The sequence below is a fragment of the Zingiber officinale genome, chromosome 5A, assembly GCF_018446385.1.
Source record: "Zingiber officinale cultivar Zhangliang chromosome 5A, Zo_v1.1, whole genome shotgun sequence".
NCBI classification, from domain to species: Eukaryota; Viridiplantae; Streptophyta; class Magnoliopsida; order Zingiberales; family Zingiberaceae; genus Zingiber; species Zingiber officinale.
Window position 1 is genome coordinate 65,519,940 of NC_055994.1, and position 18,230 is coordinate 65,538,169.

An 18,230-nucleotide genomic window follows, 5' to 3' on the forward strand; every position below is an offset into this window, starting at 1 on the left:
AGCATAGGTGCTTTTCAGACTCCACTATGGAAGTTGAGTATGTGGCAGCCTCAGAGGCAACCATAGAAGCTGAGTGACTCAGTAACCTCAAGATGGACTTAGATATGATTTCTGGTTTGTCCAAAGATTATTACAATTTATTGTAATAATAGTGGTGCAGTAGTAAACTCGAAGAAACCATGAGTCTATAAGGCAAGTAAACACAATAGAGCGCAAGTACCACCAAATACGAGACATCGTGTAACAAGGAGAAGTTGTTGTCGCCTATATTGAATCAAGTGATAACCTGTAGATCTTTTCACTAAGGTCCTTAAGGCAAGATCTTTTGATAGACATGTTGAATGGATGGGAATCAGATGTATGGCAACATTTATGGCAGCATAGTCTTTTAGTATAAGTGGGAGATTATTGGAGTGTATACTAAAAGCCTAGCTTTTGTATAAATATTTATAAGAATCACATTGGTCAAGTGTCTACATTTATATATACCAAATGTAGATGTTCAATTAATTTATATTGTAGATAACATAGTGTGTGGTGTCACACACAGAACATCATGTTATCGATTCTTTATAAATTATAAACAATAGCTCACGGCTAAGATGGAAAGTAACAAACCATTGGAATAGTCGTAGTGTAATTAGGTATTAGTTTATCTTGACTAATAGATTACACTAGTACACTCTAAGTGTATTGAGCAGGACCATTTAAGGAAAGTTTTTTTTATACTGATTTAATAAAAGAACAAGTCCTTAGTTATTATGGAAGTGTGTGCTCTTAATCCTAATATAATAACAAGCACATATATTTAATATTTATTTTTTTGACTTATCAAAGGGTGAGATTTAGCTTGATAAATCAAAATGCCCGATAAGTTGGGAAATGATGTTATTTATAGTGTGACTTGTTGATTATAGAAGGAAACTGTCCTAGAAATCTAGGTTGATAATGTCCCCAAGAGGAGCTCATAAAGATTGTCATGTTAAACCCTGCAGGTGGATTTAGTCCGATATGACGATAAGGTTGAATGGTACTACTCTTGGACTGAGATATTAATTAAAATGAGTTGTCAGTAACTCAATTAATTAGTGGACATCCGACATTTTAAACACAGGGAGACTAACACACTCATAATAAGAAGGAGCCCAAAATGTAATTTGGAATTGGTACGGTAGTTCAATAATAATTCTTTAGTGGTATGAATTATTATTAATGAAGTTAAGTTGTGTGTTCGGGGCGAACACGGGAAGCTTAATTTCATCGGGAGACTAAAACCAATTCCTCCTCTCAGTCCCTATCGTTGTAACACCCCACCCTCCTCACTACTAGTCTGTGAGGGTGGAGCGCTATTGGACTACTAACTTTACTTAACTAATGTTGCTCACATGAAAATATCTATGCTTAAAACTCTCAAAAACTTAAAACATGCAATTAACTAGCAGCGGAAAACTAAATGACTCATCTATACACTCAACTCAAGCATTTGTTCTCAACTAAAACTATACATCAATCTAATTATGCTGAAATATATGTATTAATCTGAACATGCATGCAACCATTATACAACTCAGATAAAAGGTCTAATGTGCATAACACTTAAATGAAAGAATTCTAAATACATGGCAATCTTAATAAATTCTTATGCTAAATCCCAAGGCTTCTATAGTCCAAACATCACACATCCATCCGCACCTCCTTGTCGCCTTCCTTCGCTACAGCTTTTCCTTTCCTTTATCTACAGTAAGAGGAAATGCAACTATAAGCAAAACTGCTTAGTAAGCGCTATCTAACTCATAAAACTCGAATATGCATGTGAACATACTAGAATGCTAAACATGTAAAGTTGCACATCTAATAGCAAATAATAGCAAGAAAATTCTAAATGACATGCTAGCATAAAAGGAAACCAAACTTGTTGATCTTTAAACTTATGTAAAGTTTATTTCTTTTGTTTAAAAATTATACTTTAATACTTCAAAATAATAATCAATCTCTTCTTGGGCCCAGACGTAGTACCAAAGCGCGCTCCCTAATAGAGACTGAGGCAGCGAGCCACCAATCCTATGAGGGTAAAGACCTCGGTCTTACTAGGGCCAAGACCTTAGAATTGGTCACCTGAATTTGTTTAACGACAACCTCGGAAGTCGGGTACTAGCCTTTTAAAGTAAAATACTTAATTACTTCTTCTTTAAATGCCTTGGCATTTTAACAAACACCTTGAGTGCCAAAATCCCTAAAGTATTGACTTTGGGATCTACTTAAGGCCTTGACCTTTTTCTTTCTTTTCTTTATCTTTCTTATACTTGTTAATACCTCTAATAAAATAATGCTTCTTTAAAAACTGAAATATTTAAACAAATTTTAACATTGAAATGCATAAACAAAAATCTGCATAATATGCTAATCAAAATTCTACATACTATACTAACAAAATTCTGCACTTGTAAGCTTAATAAAATTCTGTACTTGTAAACTTAATAAAATCTGCATTATAAACTTAATAAAATATACACTTATAAGCTTAATTAAATCTGCACTTGTAAACTTAATAAAATCTGCACTTGTAAGCTTAATAAAATCTGCAAATCTAATTAAGCTACTAGAGATCTAATTGAATCTTCCAATGCTAAACCATCAAAACTGCAATGCTAAACAATTCAAAATCTGCAATGTTAAACAAATCAAAATCTCTAATGCTACACATAGCTATTCCACACTAAAAATATGTTAAAGCTTGATACCTATGTAAAGCTTATACTTTTATAGAGCAATAGAGATCTTTAAGCATGTTACAACATGATCTAAACTGGAATACTAAGCCAAAATCACAAACTGAAAACTAAATCTGCATACTATACTAATTAAGATTCTGCATTCTATGCTACACAATTTCTGCATACTATGCAAACATAAATTCTGTACTATAATACTTTAACCAAACTGCACTATAATCTTTTTTAAAAAACTGCACTATAAGTTCCACCAAAAATCTGTACTACAAGTTCCACCAAAAATTTGCACTAGAAATTCCACCAAAAATCTACACTACAAGTTCCACCAAAAATCTGCACTATAAACCCTAAAGGAAAACTATCCGTGCCCCCTTTATAGCACCATCTGAAATCCACAGAACTTCAAAAGTAGCTGCTTTTACTTTCTTTTCCATTGCACAATACCAAGTTAAACTTGCTGAAATGTTACTATAAACTCTAAACAATTTGAATTAAGTTTCATGGCAACAAGTTTCAAAAACAAACCTGCCGAAGCTAATAAAACCCATATAACCTGATTCAAAAAAACTTATACCTTACAGAACAACCGAAATCTTATAGCATACTACAGCAGCAATGCAAAAAGAAAGCAAACCTTGTTAGGCTTACTGAAACTTTTAAAATCAAAACCTATGGTAAACTTGTTCACAGCTGATGTCCTAATAGAGTAAAAAAATTCGAAAACTTTAAACCTCCACATTGATCCGAGCATGCTTATCAAGGTCACACAGAAAATTCCAATCAAAAGCTACAATGCTAATTTCAAATCTTAAAAGGAATCTATCCACATACTTAGCCTCTACCGTTCATCCTCTTTCTTCCCTTGGGTTTACGGCAGCAACACAAAACCAACCATCTTTACCACATGCTACGAAATCAAGAAGAAACTAAATATGGAAACTACTCCTACTGCAGGTGAGTGACGCTTACTTTGCTTCTTGGACTCAAAACCGAGAAGAAGAGCTCTAGGGTTTCCGGTTAGCTCGAGCTTTCCGGCCTCCTCTTGTGCCTACGCGTTCACCTTGCCGAGAGAGTCACAACCGCGTGGAGAAACCTTCGGACGAGTCCTTGGTCAGCCACCGGAGAGAAACCCTAACTCGGCTTCGTTTTCTCCCAAGCACAGAACGACGCCACTCGAAATCGAGATCGGGAAAGCTTAGGTCACGAGAGAAAAATAACACCTTCTCCTAACTTATCCTTTTTTATAACTAGGGTATTCTCCGATTCTGTTATGGCTTAAGACCAATTCGTTATTAATTTGTTCATGAAACACCTGTTGAACGCTTGTCTATCGCGGTTCGCTTAAGACTCGGGTTAGGTCGGAGGTCACGGGTTTAAACCTCGGTCGAACCTCTTTATTTTTTTAAACTTCTTCCTTTTGGTAAATACCAAACGACCTCCAAAAATTATATAAAAATATTCTAAAAATTTCTAAAAATCTCTAGAATATTTCTAAAGCATTTCAAAATATTTTTAATTACTATTAGGACTCAAAATGAGGAAATTTGGGTTGTTACAATTCTCCATACCTTATAAAAAGTTCGTCCTCGAACTTAGAATAATTCTAGATATTTCTGTCTCATGCTGTCCTCACGTTCCCAAGCAACTTCCTCGTGCTTCTGATTCTGCCAAATGACCTTTACTAGTGGTACTTCTTTGTTCCTTAGTCTCTTAACTTCTCTGTCCACTATCACATATATCGCATCGTACCCATTAGAGGTCCTTGGTGTTAGGACCTTCGGACGCGGCTAGAGAGGGGGGTGTGAATAGCCGACCCTAAATTCTCGTTTCTTCCTACAATTTGAGTTAGCGCAGCGGAAATAAAAAGTAGAAACGAAAATAGAGACGATCAAACCTCAAACATGACGATATAACGAGGTTCGGAGATGATACTCCTACTCCTCGGCGTGTCCGTAAGGTGGACGAATCCTATCAATCCGTCGGTGGATGAGACCCCGGAAAACCGACTAATGAAAACTCCTTCTGGGTGGAGAAACCTCGCCACAATCTCTCTTGCAACAGTAAGATAAAAAACACTGGTTTGCTTGCCTTCTCGTCGACTGTTGATGAAGCAGCAACTTCACGGATGCCAACCACAGCAGCAACTGATCAGTTGGAAACCCAGCCGAGGGAAGCTCACACGAAGCTTCAGTAATGGAGAGCTCAGCAAAGCTCAGATCGCAGGAGCAAGAAGAAGTCTACTATCTTTTTCCAAACAGCTCAACAAAGCTCCACCTCTTGTTTTATATGAACCTGCGAAGAAGAAGGAATAGACACAGAAATCTAGCCGTTGTGACTCAACGGCTAGACCTGGACCGATCAAGCTCCACCCTGATCGGTCCAGGACTGATCTGATCGGTCAGGGGACCGATCAGGCCCTAGGCTGATCAATCCCCAGACCGATCCCAACTCTCACAGAGAGTTGTTGCCGAGCCCTGATCGGTCTGTGGACCAATCAGGCCATAGGTGGATCGGTCCACAGACTGATCCCTCCTATTCCTTCTCCAATTTGTTTGGTTATTGATCGGTCACCAGACCGATCAGATGAACCACAGTGAGAATCAGTGTATCACTGGATCGGTCAGCAGACCGATCCAGATACCCATAGTATCACTGGATCGGTCAGCAGACCGATCCAATTTCCCAGCCTTAAACCCTAAAGCCTTCCTGATCTAGAGAACGAGCTACCGAGCCCTCTCTGACCTAGTCCGAAGAACGAGCTACCGAGCCCTCTCCGACTTCCATGTCCGGTCCAAAGAACGAGCTACCGAGCCCTCTCTGACCTAGTCTGGAGAACGAGCTACCGAGCCCTCTCCGACTCCATCCAGTCCAGAGAACGAGCTACCGAGCCCTCTCCGACCTCTCATGTCCGGTCCAGAGAACGAGCAACCGAGCCCTCTCTGACTTAGTCCGGAGAACGAGCTACCGAGCCCTCTCCGACCTCCCATGCCAAGCTCCCTGCTTGGACTTTTCCGTGCCAAGTCTCCATACTTGGACTTTTCCCGAGTCAGCTCCACTTTCCGTGCCAAGTCTCCATACTTGGACTTTTCCCGTGACAAGCTCCCTGCTTGGACTTTTCTCGTGCCAAGCTCCCTGCTTGGACTTTTCCGTGCCAAGTCTCCATACTTGGACTTTTCCCGTGCCAAGCTCCCTGCTTGGACTTTTCCCGTGCCAAGTTCACTGCTTGGACTTTTCCGTGCCAAGTCTCCATACTTGGACTTTTCCCGAATCAGGTCAACTCAAGTCGGGTCAACCAGGTCAACCTTGACCAAAGGTTGCACCCACAATCCCCCACGTTCCTATTCTTGTCAAACATCAAAATATAACTTCTCCATTCTTGTCAAACATCAAAATATACCTCGAGTCAGGTCAACTCGAGGCGGGTCACCCAGGTCAACCTTGACCTAAGGTTACACCAACAATCTCCCCTTTTTTGATGTTTGACAAAAATCATAATCCAGTTAGGTTAACCCGATAACCTAACTTAGGTTTTCCAATAGTTCTCCAATGTTCTTCCTCGAACATTCTCTGAACATTCTCCCCAAACTCCAATGTTCTTCTTTGAACATTCTCTGGACATTCTCCCCCTTTTTGATACACATCAAAAAGAGTGAATCAAGGTCAAGAGTTTCTTCCTAATGAAAGTCTCATACCTTTCATTGAAACCCTTAATTCCCCCCTTGATACTAAAGTCAACAATCAACTTAGTGATAATCTCATATCACTCATCCTCAGAAATCTTGACAAGTAAAAACTCCCCCTAAAAATCAACTCCCCCTTGACCATTAGGTAAAACTCCTCCTAAAGTTCAACTCCTCCTTGACCATTACACCAACAATGTCTTGGAGAGTTTCAACCCTTTAGAAATCTAAAGCACCAACTTCCATAGCTGAAATTTCAGACAACAGTCGAAAATCAGTATTTTGGCACGCTCTGATCGGTCACCAGACCGATCCACACTGCCCTGGATTGGTCCAGTGACTGATCCAGTCTTCCCTGGACCGATCAGAATCTTCTCTGATCGGTCCACACTTCTCTGATAAGAATTTCTGATTTTTCTCCCAAAATTCAGAAACCCCTAAAAAATTACAGAAAATTCCAAAAATTATAAAAATTTTAGGATACATTCCTCATAACATATATTATCATGGAAAAATAGTTTTCTATGAAAATAACTCTCATTTTTTAATCTTGATACAAAGTTCGAAAGACTTTGAAATAGCTCAAGGTTAATCCATCTTTGTATCAACTTGCTCCATGATGAATGCTATCACTAGAAAAGCTTCATCAAGGTTTTTCAAATCAATTTTGAAATGATCTTAAACCATTCAATTTAGGACCACAATCTTAGGGCTAAATGTACATGACTTGTACACAAGTTTTCCCTATGATCCTCAAATTCGAATTAGGCTCATCTAGGTACAAGAACTATGCACCTTGATCCTAACTCATAATCCTAATATCTCACACACATCTAAGGTGTATCAAACACATCCAAGTCAATTTTGATGTGAGATATGGGTTTAGGTCATCTTAAGCTAAGTTCTCATGCATTTTCTAAACAACAATTTGATCTCCATATCAAATTGTGTTTCTATCCTTAAATCAAATTAATTGATCATAAATGCAAGAGATGATGACATGGCATAAAATAATATCATAAGTGAAAACATGTGCCAATGTCATAATGTCATGTCATCAAGTATGAAACTTAAATAAGGCATGACATATAACTAACCTAAGCATTATCATGACATTTCAAATGATAATAAAATAAATATGATGTCATGACATGACATATGACAAATAATGTATGGCAAATAACATATAAAGGTATAGAAAATACCTAATTCTAGCCTTAGTTTCCATTTTTGATAATTTTGATCATTTTACCATAAATACTATATTCCTAAGTGTAATAGACCTAAAATCATATACTAAAGATTTTTAGATCCCTATGTGCCAATTAGATTGATCCTAGAAAACTCCTCAAATGTGGTTGGCATACCCTAATCACCTTAGGAATAATTTTTAATTTCATTTTCAAGACTTGATTACACCTTGAATGTTCCTAAAATGTCACCTTTTGTCATGAGTAGGTTAACTACCTATCCAATTAAGGTTGGCACACCCTAAACCATCTAGCGTGAAGGAATCACGCTCCTAGGAACCCAATACCTATTTGAGCTCATTGGGTTCACTAAATATTCACTAGGGATGACTTCCCTAGCAACCCTCCTAATGACCCTCCTAGGCTTTAAAGCCTTGGTCATTTGGGACTCATCAAGATCAACTCTAGGGGTGACTCCCCTTATGACCTTGGTGATGGTCTTCTTAGCCCTAGGTCTTGTTCCATAATCGAATGGAACATTATGATAAGCGGGCTTGACCACTTGAGACTTAGATTTGTGGCCCAAACCTCTCATGTCCTTGGGCTTTGATTTTTGACCCTTAGACCCTAGAGTTAACTTCTCCAAATTCTTAAGAGCCTTTTCTAAAGTGTCAAGTCTTGACCTCAAGACTTGATTTTCCTTCTTTAATACCTCAAGCTTTAATTTTTCATTTTTCTTTGAGGTATTCCTAGGCATATGTCTAGTTGTTTTGGGATTCCTATCTAGGTTTTCCTTAACCTTAGATGAGTTAACTCTAGGGTTGACATTTCTAGCATTGTCCTTATCTAGGCTAACATGTTTGGCACCTAAGCACATGTATAGGTTTCTATGGTTATCATGCTTATCATTATTGACAATTGCAATAAAACTACTAGCATGTGTCTTATTAGAATTGCAAGAATGTGCCTTAAAGGATACCTTAGGGTTTGCCTTAGCTCCCCCCATAGATGTGCTTGGTCTCTTGTCCTTGTGAGGTTGCCTCCCCCCTTGGACATTGACTCCTATAATGTCCCCTTTGCTTGCATTGGAAGCACACCACGTGCTCCTTGCCCTTGCGTATCGGGACTCCGGCTTCCTTGACTTTTGGTGCCGGTGGAGTCTTCCTAATCCTCTTTGGACATTTACTCTTGTAATGCACATAATCCCTACACTCAAAGCACATTATATGTAATTTACTTAAGATTAAGTTGCTTGAGTTACCTAGGGTTGAGGATGCATATAAGCTCTCTCCTTTATCCCTTCCGGAGGTAGAGGCTTCTTCTTCTTGCTCCAATCTTGAAGAAGAACTCTCCTCCTCTTCTTCCTTAGATGTTGAGTAGCCCTCAACTTCTAATTTCATACCTCCATGATGTGAGCTACTTGGCTCACTTGACTCCTCTTCATGACTTGAATTGGAGCTCTTCTCATGGAACTTAGCCAAGTTGTTCCACAACTCCTTAGCATTGTTGTATCCACCTATCTTACACAAGATATCATTAGGTAATGAAAATTCAAAAATTTTCGTTACCTCGTCGTTGATTATGGATTGGTGGATTTGTTCCTTCGTCCACTTCTTCTTCTCGAGAGGTTCTCCTTCTTTATCAACCGGAGGAATAAAACCTACTTGTACACAATTCCAATTTACTAGGTTAGTCATAAGAAAATACTTCATTCTTACCTTCCAATACGCGAAGCCGTCGCGATCGTAGAAGGGTGGAATCGTGACGTCTTCTCCAAGTTGATCCATTCTCTAGCTCGTGCTCCCTCGGGTGTTAATCTGACGGTTAGGACCTTCGGACGCGGCTAGAGAGGGGGGGTGTGAATAGCCGACCCCAAATTCTTGTTTCTTCCTACAATTTGAGTTAGCGCAGCGGAAATAAAAAGTAGAAACGAAAATGGAGAAGATCAAACCTCAAACATGATGATATAACGAGTTTCGGAGATGATACTCCTACTCCTCGGCATGTCCGTAAGGTGGACGAATCCTATCAATCCGTTGGTGGATGAGACCCCGGAAAATCGACTAATGAAAACTCCTTCTGGGTGGAGAAACCTCGCCACAATCTCTCTTGCAACAGCAAGATCAGAGTACAAGAAATACAGCAAGAAGCCAAAAACAATATGAATGTACTGTTGATGAAGCAGTAACTTCACGGATGCCAACCACAGCAGCAACTGATCAGTTGGAAACCCAGCCGAGGGAAGCTCACACGAAGCTTCAGTAATGGAGAGCTCAGAAAAACTCAGATCGCAGGAGCAAGAAGAAGTCTACTATCTTTTTCCAAACAGCTCAACAAAGCTCCACCTCTTGTTTTATATGAACCTGCGAAGAAGAAGGAATAGACACAGAAATCTAGTCGTTGTGACTCAACGGCTAGACCTGGACCAATCAGGCTCCACCCTGATCGGTCCAGGACTGATCTGATCGGTCAGGGGACTGATCAGGCCCTAAGCTGATCAGTCCCCAGACCGATCCCAACTCTCACAAAGAGTTGTTGCCGAGCCCTGATCGGTCTGTGGACCGATCAGGCCATAGGTGGATCGGTCCACTGACCGATCCCTCCTATTCCTTCTCCAATCTGTTTGGTTACTGATCGGTCACCAGACCGATCAGATGAACCACAGTGAGAATCAGTGTATCACTGGATCGGTCAGCAGACCGATATAGATACCCATAGTATCCTTTGGATCGGTGACCGATCAATTTCCAACCTTAAACCCTAAAGCCTTCCTGATCTAGAGAGCTAGCCCTCTCGACCTAGTCAGGAGAATGAGCTACGAGCCCTCTCCGACTTCCATGTCCGGTCGAGCTAGCCCTCTCGACCTGAGTCCGGAGAACGAGCTACGAGCCCTCTCCGACTCCATCCGATCGAGCCCTCTCCGACCTCCCATGTCCGGTCCAGAGAACGATCTACCGAGCCCTCTCTGACCTAGTCCGGAGAACGAGCTACCGAGCCCTCTCCGACCTCCCATGCCAAGCTTCCATACTTGGATTTTTCCCCGTGCCAAGCTCTCTGCTTGGACTTTTCCGTGCCAAGTCTCCATACTTGGACTTTTCCCCGTGCCAAGCTCCCTGCTTGGACTTTTTCGTGCCAAGTCTCCATACTTGGACTTTTCCCCGTGCCAAGCTCCCTGCTTGGACTTTTCCGTGCCAAGTCTCCATACTGTTGGGTTCTTCGGGCCGCGAAAACCGCTTTTCACGTCGCGGAAACCCCGAATCGCCCAAGCCACGGATCTCGTGCAAGGAAAACCAAACGAAAAATACGAGTACGAGTTTCATAATTTTAGATCTACTCCTAGATCTATATGTTAAGAGTTTACCCTTGAAGCGTGCCCTTCGTTTAGTCCCGCTCGTCCAAGGAAGCGTTGGATCTCGAGAGTGTCAATGTAGACACTCCTCTAGTGATATCCACACGAACAAGGAGTAGTCTTCTACCACTCAAAGATGGAGAAGAGAGCCCCAAGTGTGCTAGCACTTTTCTAGAGCTCTCGGATGGGAACAAAAAGGAGAAAAGAGAGAAATAGAAGAGAGAATCACATACACTCCTTTAGTACCCTCCTTTGTGACCTTCACTTTCCCTTGTGCTCTTGGAAACAACTCAACATCTTCTCCTCACCATGATAGCCACGATCACAGCAACTCAAGAGGAGAGGAGAACCCAAGGAAGAAGAAGGAATAATGACACCACATCAATACCCAAAACAAAAACCTCCACACCATCTAATGTGTGGCCGGCCACACCATAAAGCCCCTCATTAATGTGGCCACATTAAAACCAATTGGATGTGTAACCTCCAATGAGGTGGCATACCATTATGAGGTGGTGATGTGGCTAATGATGTGGCTAGGTTGGTCATGCCAAGTAGGATGAGTCAACCTTCATGATGATGTGGCAAGACATCAAGTCAAACTTGATGTTTCAACTTCCATTTGGTCAAGTCAAACTTGACCAATTCTCTTCCTTGTTGAGTTAAATTCAACCTTTGATTCAAGTCAATTTTAATTTAATGAATCTAATTCATTAATATAAATTGACCCAATGAATCAAATTTAAATTAGACTCATTCAACATTTGAATCTAATTGAGTCTAACTCAATAAGTCTAATTTTGAATCCAATCTTTGGTGCATCATATGAATCTAATCCAATTGGTTCATCATATGAACCTAATCTCCATCCACATGTTCTTTGTGTGTGACCCAATAGGTTCTTGTAACGTTGGCAATGTTTCTAAACTCTTTTAGAAACATAAGCAATGAGCGGCATCTAGCAATACATCATTGCTACCCAAGTTACAAGAAATGTTAAGATCCAACATCACCTTGTGACTACTAATTGTGACTCCTCACAATATGTGACATTGTCCTTCTATCCTAGACATCTAGATTGATCAATATGAGGCATAGACCGTGTCATCCTCTAATCAATCTAAATCTTGAACTCCAAGTAGACTCACTCGATCAAATGAGCTCAACATCTAATGTTGACTCATTTGGGCATGGCCATGCACTTAGTGGTCTCACTCTATCAAGAATATTGATGTCGCTCCCGTCATATGGGAGGGATAGATCCCATCTACATCACTCACATCCCTCTGCATAATTTGTTATATACCCGGTAATCGCCTTTATAGTCCACCCAGTTACAGGTGACGTTTGACGAAACCAAAGTACATAACTCCTTATGTAGGGATCCATGGTGACTTCAGGTCAAAGGACTAATAGTCATACTAATAGCCACATGAGAAAGTATATGACACTCATATAACGATCCATGATAATTTCTCATGGCGGGTCATTCAGTATACATTCTCTAATGCATACCCATGTGTCAGCTTAATATCTCTATATCCATGTCATCGAGCTGACCTACATGCTAGTCTTATTGTATTAACATTGTCCCTGAATGTTAATACTCGACTAGGAATGATTTAGAGTAGTGTTCCCTATATCATCTCACTATCGATTTAACTAATCGATTGATATAGGTAAGAACCTTCTACTCAAGGACGTTACTATACTTACTTTATCTGGCACTAATACAAATAAGCATAATAACCAAAAACCAAATGTCTTAATATATATATAAGAATATGATATACATGAGTCCATACAATCATCAAATGATTGGCTCTAGGGCTCTAACTAACACATACTTGGATTTTTCCCGTGCCAAGCTCCCTACTTGGACTTTTCCCGTGCCAAACTCCCTGCTTGGACTTTTCCGTGCCAAGTCTCCATACTTGGACTTTTCCCGTGCCAAGCTCCCTGCTTGGACTTTTCCCGTGCCAAGCTCCCTGCTTGGACTTTTCCGTGCCAAGTCTCCATACTTGGACTTTTCTCGAGTCCTCTCTGTCAAGTCCGGAGAACGAGCTACCAAGTTCCTATTCTTGTCAAACATCAAAATATAACTTCTCCATTCTTGTCAAACATCAAAATATACCTCGAGTCAGGTCAACTCGAGGCGGGTCACCCAGGTCAACCTTGACCTAAGGTTGCACCAACACTTGGAAGACCTGTTCTAGGTGTATAACTTCCTTTCACTTTCAACTGATGTACCCAGAGCGCAGGTCTATTTTAGAGAACACTATTGCCCCCTTTAGCTGATCAAATAGATCATCTATTATGGGAAGAGGGTACTTGTCCTTAACTGTTACTTTGCTCAGCGCTCTAAAATCGATGCACATCAGCATAGATCCATTTTTCTTCTTAACGAACAACATTGGAGCTCCCTAGGGTGAATGACTAGGACGGATGAAACCCTTGTCCTTAACTGTTACTTTTATCTCACTTTAGTACTTATAAACAAATATTTATAATTGAATGGTTTAAAAGTTGGAAACATATTAATGATGGAGCCAAGTGTGCCCTTTTATCTTATATGGGAAGTTCTAACTCAGTGCATAAAATTTAGTATTGATTTAATGAATGTAACTTGGCATATAGATAAAATTATGAATCTAGACACTTCTAAATAAATTCAAAAGAATCGATATACTCTTAATTTTTCATCCTTAACACAGTGCGAAGGGATGAACAAAGTTACCATTCTCATTCTCACTTGGACGAATTCTACTTATTCTTATCTAGAAAAAAAAGAAAAGTGCAAATTTTATTAATAAAAAATTTATCTATTATATTTTATTATAATCCTTTTTTTAGTTTAATAATTTGACTTATTTTAAAAATCTTTTTCTTATAAAATCCTAATTATTTTAATAAAATATGACTGATTTGTTTTAAAAAAATAAAAGACCTTTTATAAAAGTTTTCAAAATTTGACGACTTTGTTAATTTTTTATTTTTTCAACCGAAGAGAACAATTTGATTTTGTGAAATGATGTTATTAACGAATTAATTATTAGTTTATTTTTTCGATCATTATCTTTTTTTATGTCAATGTCTTTCCTTATTTATATTATTTTGTTTTTAGAAAGAAATTAATGACTTTCTAATATATATAATTATTTCTATGTTTTAATTTGTAAATTTTATTTCTATAAAATAAAAGGAAAAATTTAGGTATTAAAAAAATAGTTTATATTGATCTTTTCTGTTTTCCTATATTAATTATATATTACCTTTTTATTTATTAAATTTTATAGAAAGAGGATAATTTCCTAATCTTATATATTGACCTAAAATTGGAGTAATACAGTATAAGAGGATAAATAGAGTAATAAAATTCATCACGGAAGGAGAGTTATATCCCATTATCCACCCCGAGGTTGCAGAGATCACGATGCCTAGAATTAGTGACGGCGAGGAGGAGGAGGAAGAGAAAGAAGACAAAGGAACATTGATGTCGTGGGATGTCTCTCTACCGGACGAACTCCTCCAGATGGTGCTGTCCCTTTTGCCCATCGCAAACATCATCAAATTGGGCATGGTGTGCAAACGGTGGTACGAGGTGGTTCACTCCAGCCCCCCGTTGTCGTGGGCGATGATGGCGCCACAGAAGCCCTTGTTCTTCAGGTTCTGCTTTCACGACTGCGCCTTCTTGGGCCACCTGTACGACCCTTGCTTCGTCCAGTGGTATAACTTCGACTTCCCCCGCTTAGAAAAGAGCATCTGGCGCACGTCCTCCTCCGGTGGCCTGGTTTGCTTGATGAACACCAATGACGGAGATCGCTTATTGGTCGGCAATCCCATCAAGAGAGACTGGAAGTTGCTTCCTCGAGTCCCCGGCGGCTCCTCCCCCCAGTTCAACGCGCTCGCCTTGTCGTTCGACCTCCTCACGCGCGACTACACCGTGGTCGTCGCCAAGTGCACCGAGTTGCCAGGGACGCCCTGGAAATGGCACTTATCCATCCACATCTACGAATCGACGACTAAATCGTGGGCCACGCTCTTGGCCCAAGACATCGAATTCTGGATGGGCAGCAACGAGGCCGTCATATGCAACGGCGTGCTCTACTACGTCATCGGCCCGGTGCAACGCCCCTACTTATTGGCGTTCGATCTCGCCAAGCCGCCCTCTGCCATTGAGTCTCTGATTCAAGAAGCGATTCCTGCGCCATTCGATCTTGCCTGTGCTGGATTGATCAACTTGTCGAACAAATTGGTCATGGTTGGAAGGATAGATTGGCCGCGCAAGGGAGTGGTGATTTTTGAACTCGAGGATAAGACATGGCGGGAGGTGGCTTATACGCCGATCCCCTCGTACATGATATTTGACAGCAAAAATTTCATCAGCTGTGGCGCTAGCGACTTCCTCTTCATGTTCTCCAAAGGGTGGCCGACGCTACTGACCTTCGACATGAGGCAGAAGATGTGGAAATGGTCGTGCCAGCTGGGTCTGTGCCCGCGCCTCTACACTGTGCCATTGCAGATTAGGTCCCTATACTACTGCGGCTTCTGCTTCGAACCGAGGCTCGACGTCTCCTCTTGATCTACAACTCGACAAAAACAAATAATGTTTAGTTTATTTTCATTGTCCGTTAAGACTTGTTTTCATCTGTTTATTTAGACTATATTAAACTGAGTTTAACCATATTAAATTTCCTATATTCTAAATATTTTTTCAGCTATTAATGAGTTAACCAAAAGTTATTAAAGGGCCTAGACTCATCACGATCACTCAAAATCTGAAATATTCAATTTCTACAGCATAGTTAAATTCTCTGATTCCAAAACCTTTTAAGTTATTAGTGAGAAACTAAAAAAACAATTACACATTAATGAGTTTGATACATACATATTCACGGCCTTAAATACATCATAATTACTCTAAAACCAGTACAATTATGTTCCTGTCACTCTGTTAAGTTTGGACATCTTAAATATCTAAAATCCAAATCCTTTTTGCCCGATCAAAACTCATTAATAGTAATAAACATTAAATTTACTCTAAACCTAAAATATTCTCTTTCTAGCACTCTCTTAAGTTTGAATATATATGCTTAAATATTTTGATTTTAAATTATTTTAAGCTATCAGTGAGAGATTAAAAATAATCCAAATATAAATATATTTGACATATAATCATTGGTAGGGATGATCGCTAGAAGCCCCCCTGACCATTTCAAAAATACTGGCTAATCTTCTCTTAAAGTTTGAAGGAAGAAGACTTGTTGTTAATGTAGCGGATCTACATTTGAAGAAGACTTCTTTCATGCCTCATCAAGAAACTGCCCAAGAACAACATGCGCTCCTTGAGCAAGCAAATAAGTACATAAACATAATTGAATTATTATGTACATGGTTTGCAAATTGTATGGGTGGAGAGTTAAAGATCGTAGGATGAGAGACCATTTTTACTCCCATTTCAAATTAAACTCAAATTAAACATACAAGACATGAATATTCCTTTTTTTTTAATTATTTTTAAATTGGCACTATATATATCTATAAGGATATATACTAAAAGCCTAACTTTTTGTATAAATATTTATTTTGAAATGAGAATTACATTGGTCAAATGTCTGCATTTAGTAAATGCAGTTGTCTATTTAATTTATATTGTAGATAACATGATGTGTGGTGTCACACAAAAGATCATGTTATCAGTTACTTATAAATTATAAATAGTAGCTCACAACCAAAATGGATTGGGACAAACCATTGGAATGGTTGTAGTGTAATTTGGTACTAGTTTATCTTGACTATAAAATTACACTAGTACACTATGTGTGTATTGAGCAGCACCATTTGAGGTTGTTCCTTTTACACTGAATACATAAAAGAACATAACTTCTGTTATTATGGATGTGCGTACTCTTAATCCCGATATAATAACAAACACATATACTTAGTATTTATTTCTTTGATTTATCAATGGGTAAGATTTATTCGTTAAATCAATAGGGCCGATAAGTTGAGAAATAATATTATTTATATGGTGTGTTGTTGATTATAGAAGGAAATTGTGTCCTAGTTATCTAGGTTGATGATGTCCCCTTGAGGAGCTCATAAGGATTGTCATGTAAACCATACAGGTGGACTTAGTCCGACATGACAATGAAATTGAGTGGTACTACTCTTGGAGGTAGATATTAATTAAGTGAGTTGTCAGTAACTCATTTAATTAACGGGCATTCGATATTTTAAACACAGAGAGATTAATGCACTCATGATAAGAAGGAGTCCATAATGTAATATGGGATTAGTGCGGTAGTTCAATAATAACTCTTTAGTGGTATGAGTTATTATTGATGAACTTGAGTTGGGTGTTCAGGTCGAACACAGGAAGCTCAAGTTCATCGGGAGGCTAAAACCAATTCATCCTCTCGGTCTCTGCTATAGCCTCTATAAAGTCTCACGTTCACCCGTTTTGATTTTCCTTCTTACCCAAATAAGGGGTCGGCCAAGCCCTCTTGGTGCCCAAGATGTGGACCGGCCAAGCCATGCTTGGTGCCCAAGCATGGGGCCGGCCATACAAGAAGAGAAAAAGAAGTCTTGTTGAAAAATGGATTAAAAGAAAGATTTTAATTTTGTTAAAATCTTTCCTTTTTTTATAGTTATCTATAATGGTTCAAAGAGATATTTTAATTTTGTTAAAATCTTTCCTTTTTTTGTAGTTATATACAATGGTTAAAAGAGAGATTTTAATTTTGTTAAAATCTTTTCTTTTTTGTAGTTATCTACAATGGTTAAAAGAGATATTTTAATTTTGTTAAAATTTTTCCTTTTTTGTAACCAACGAATAAAAGGAAGATTTTGTTTAAAATAAAATTTTGTTATAATCTTTCCTTTTATAGCTATTTATAATGGTTTAAAAGAGATATTTTAATTTTGTTAAAATATTTCCTTTTTTGTAACCATATACAATAGTAAATAAAAGGAAATTTTATTAAAAACTTTCCTTATTAGCCGCTAGCAAAGATTATAAAAGAGGATGAGGGGATGCTCTCTAATAACACAACCTAATGCTCCTCTTCTAATTTTTTATGGTCGGCTCTTCCCTCTTTTCCCTTTCCTCTTCATAAGGGCTGGCGACACTTGGAGAAGGACCTTCACCTTGTGGCCGGTTGCTTGGAGGAGAAGAAGGAGGAGAAGGAGGTCTCTTCACTTTGTATTCTTTGGTGGTCGAAAGCTTGGAAAAGAAGGAGAAGGTCGGGTGTCTTCATCTTGGTAGATCATCGCTCAC

The 18,230-nt window shown here is 39.1% G+C and overlaps 1 protein-coding gene across 1 annotated transcript; it reads left to right on the plus strand.

Moving 5' to 3' along the window:
* The first annotated feature begins 14,384 nt into the window (after positions 1-14,384).
* LOC121979605 (F-box/kelch-repeat protein At3g61590-like) lies at positions 14,385-15,533 on the plus strand. The gene has a single exon (XM_042531600.1). The coding sequence runs from the start codon at positions 14,385-14,387 to the stop codon at positions 15,531-15,533; it is 1,149 nt and encodes a 382-aa protein (XP_042387534.1).
* The last annotated feature ends 2,697 nt before the right edge of the window (positions 15,534-18,230 follow it).

Coding starts and splice junctions, on each gene's coding strand:
- LOC121979605 (XM_042531600.1), top strand. CDS start 14,385: ATGCCTAGAATTAGTGACGGCGAGGAGGAGGAGGAAGAGAAAGAAGAC.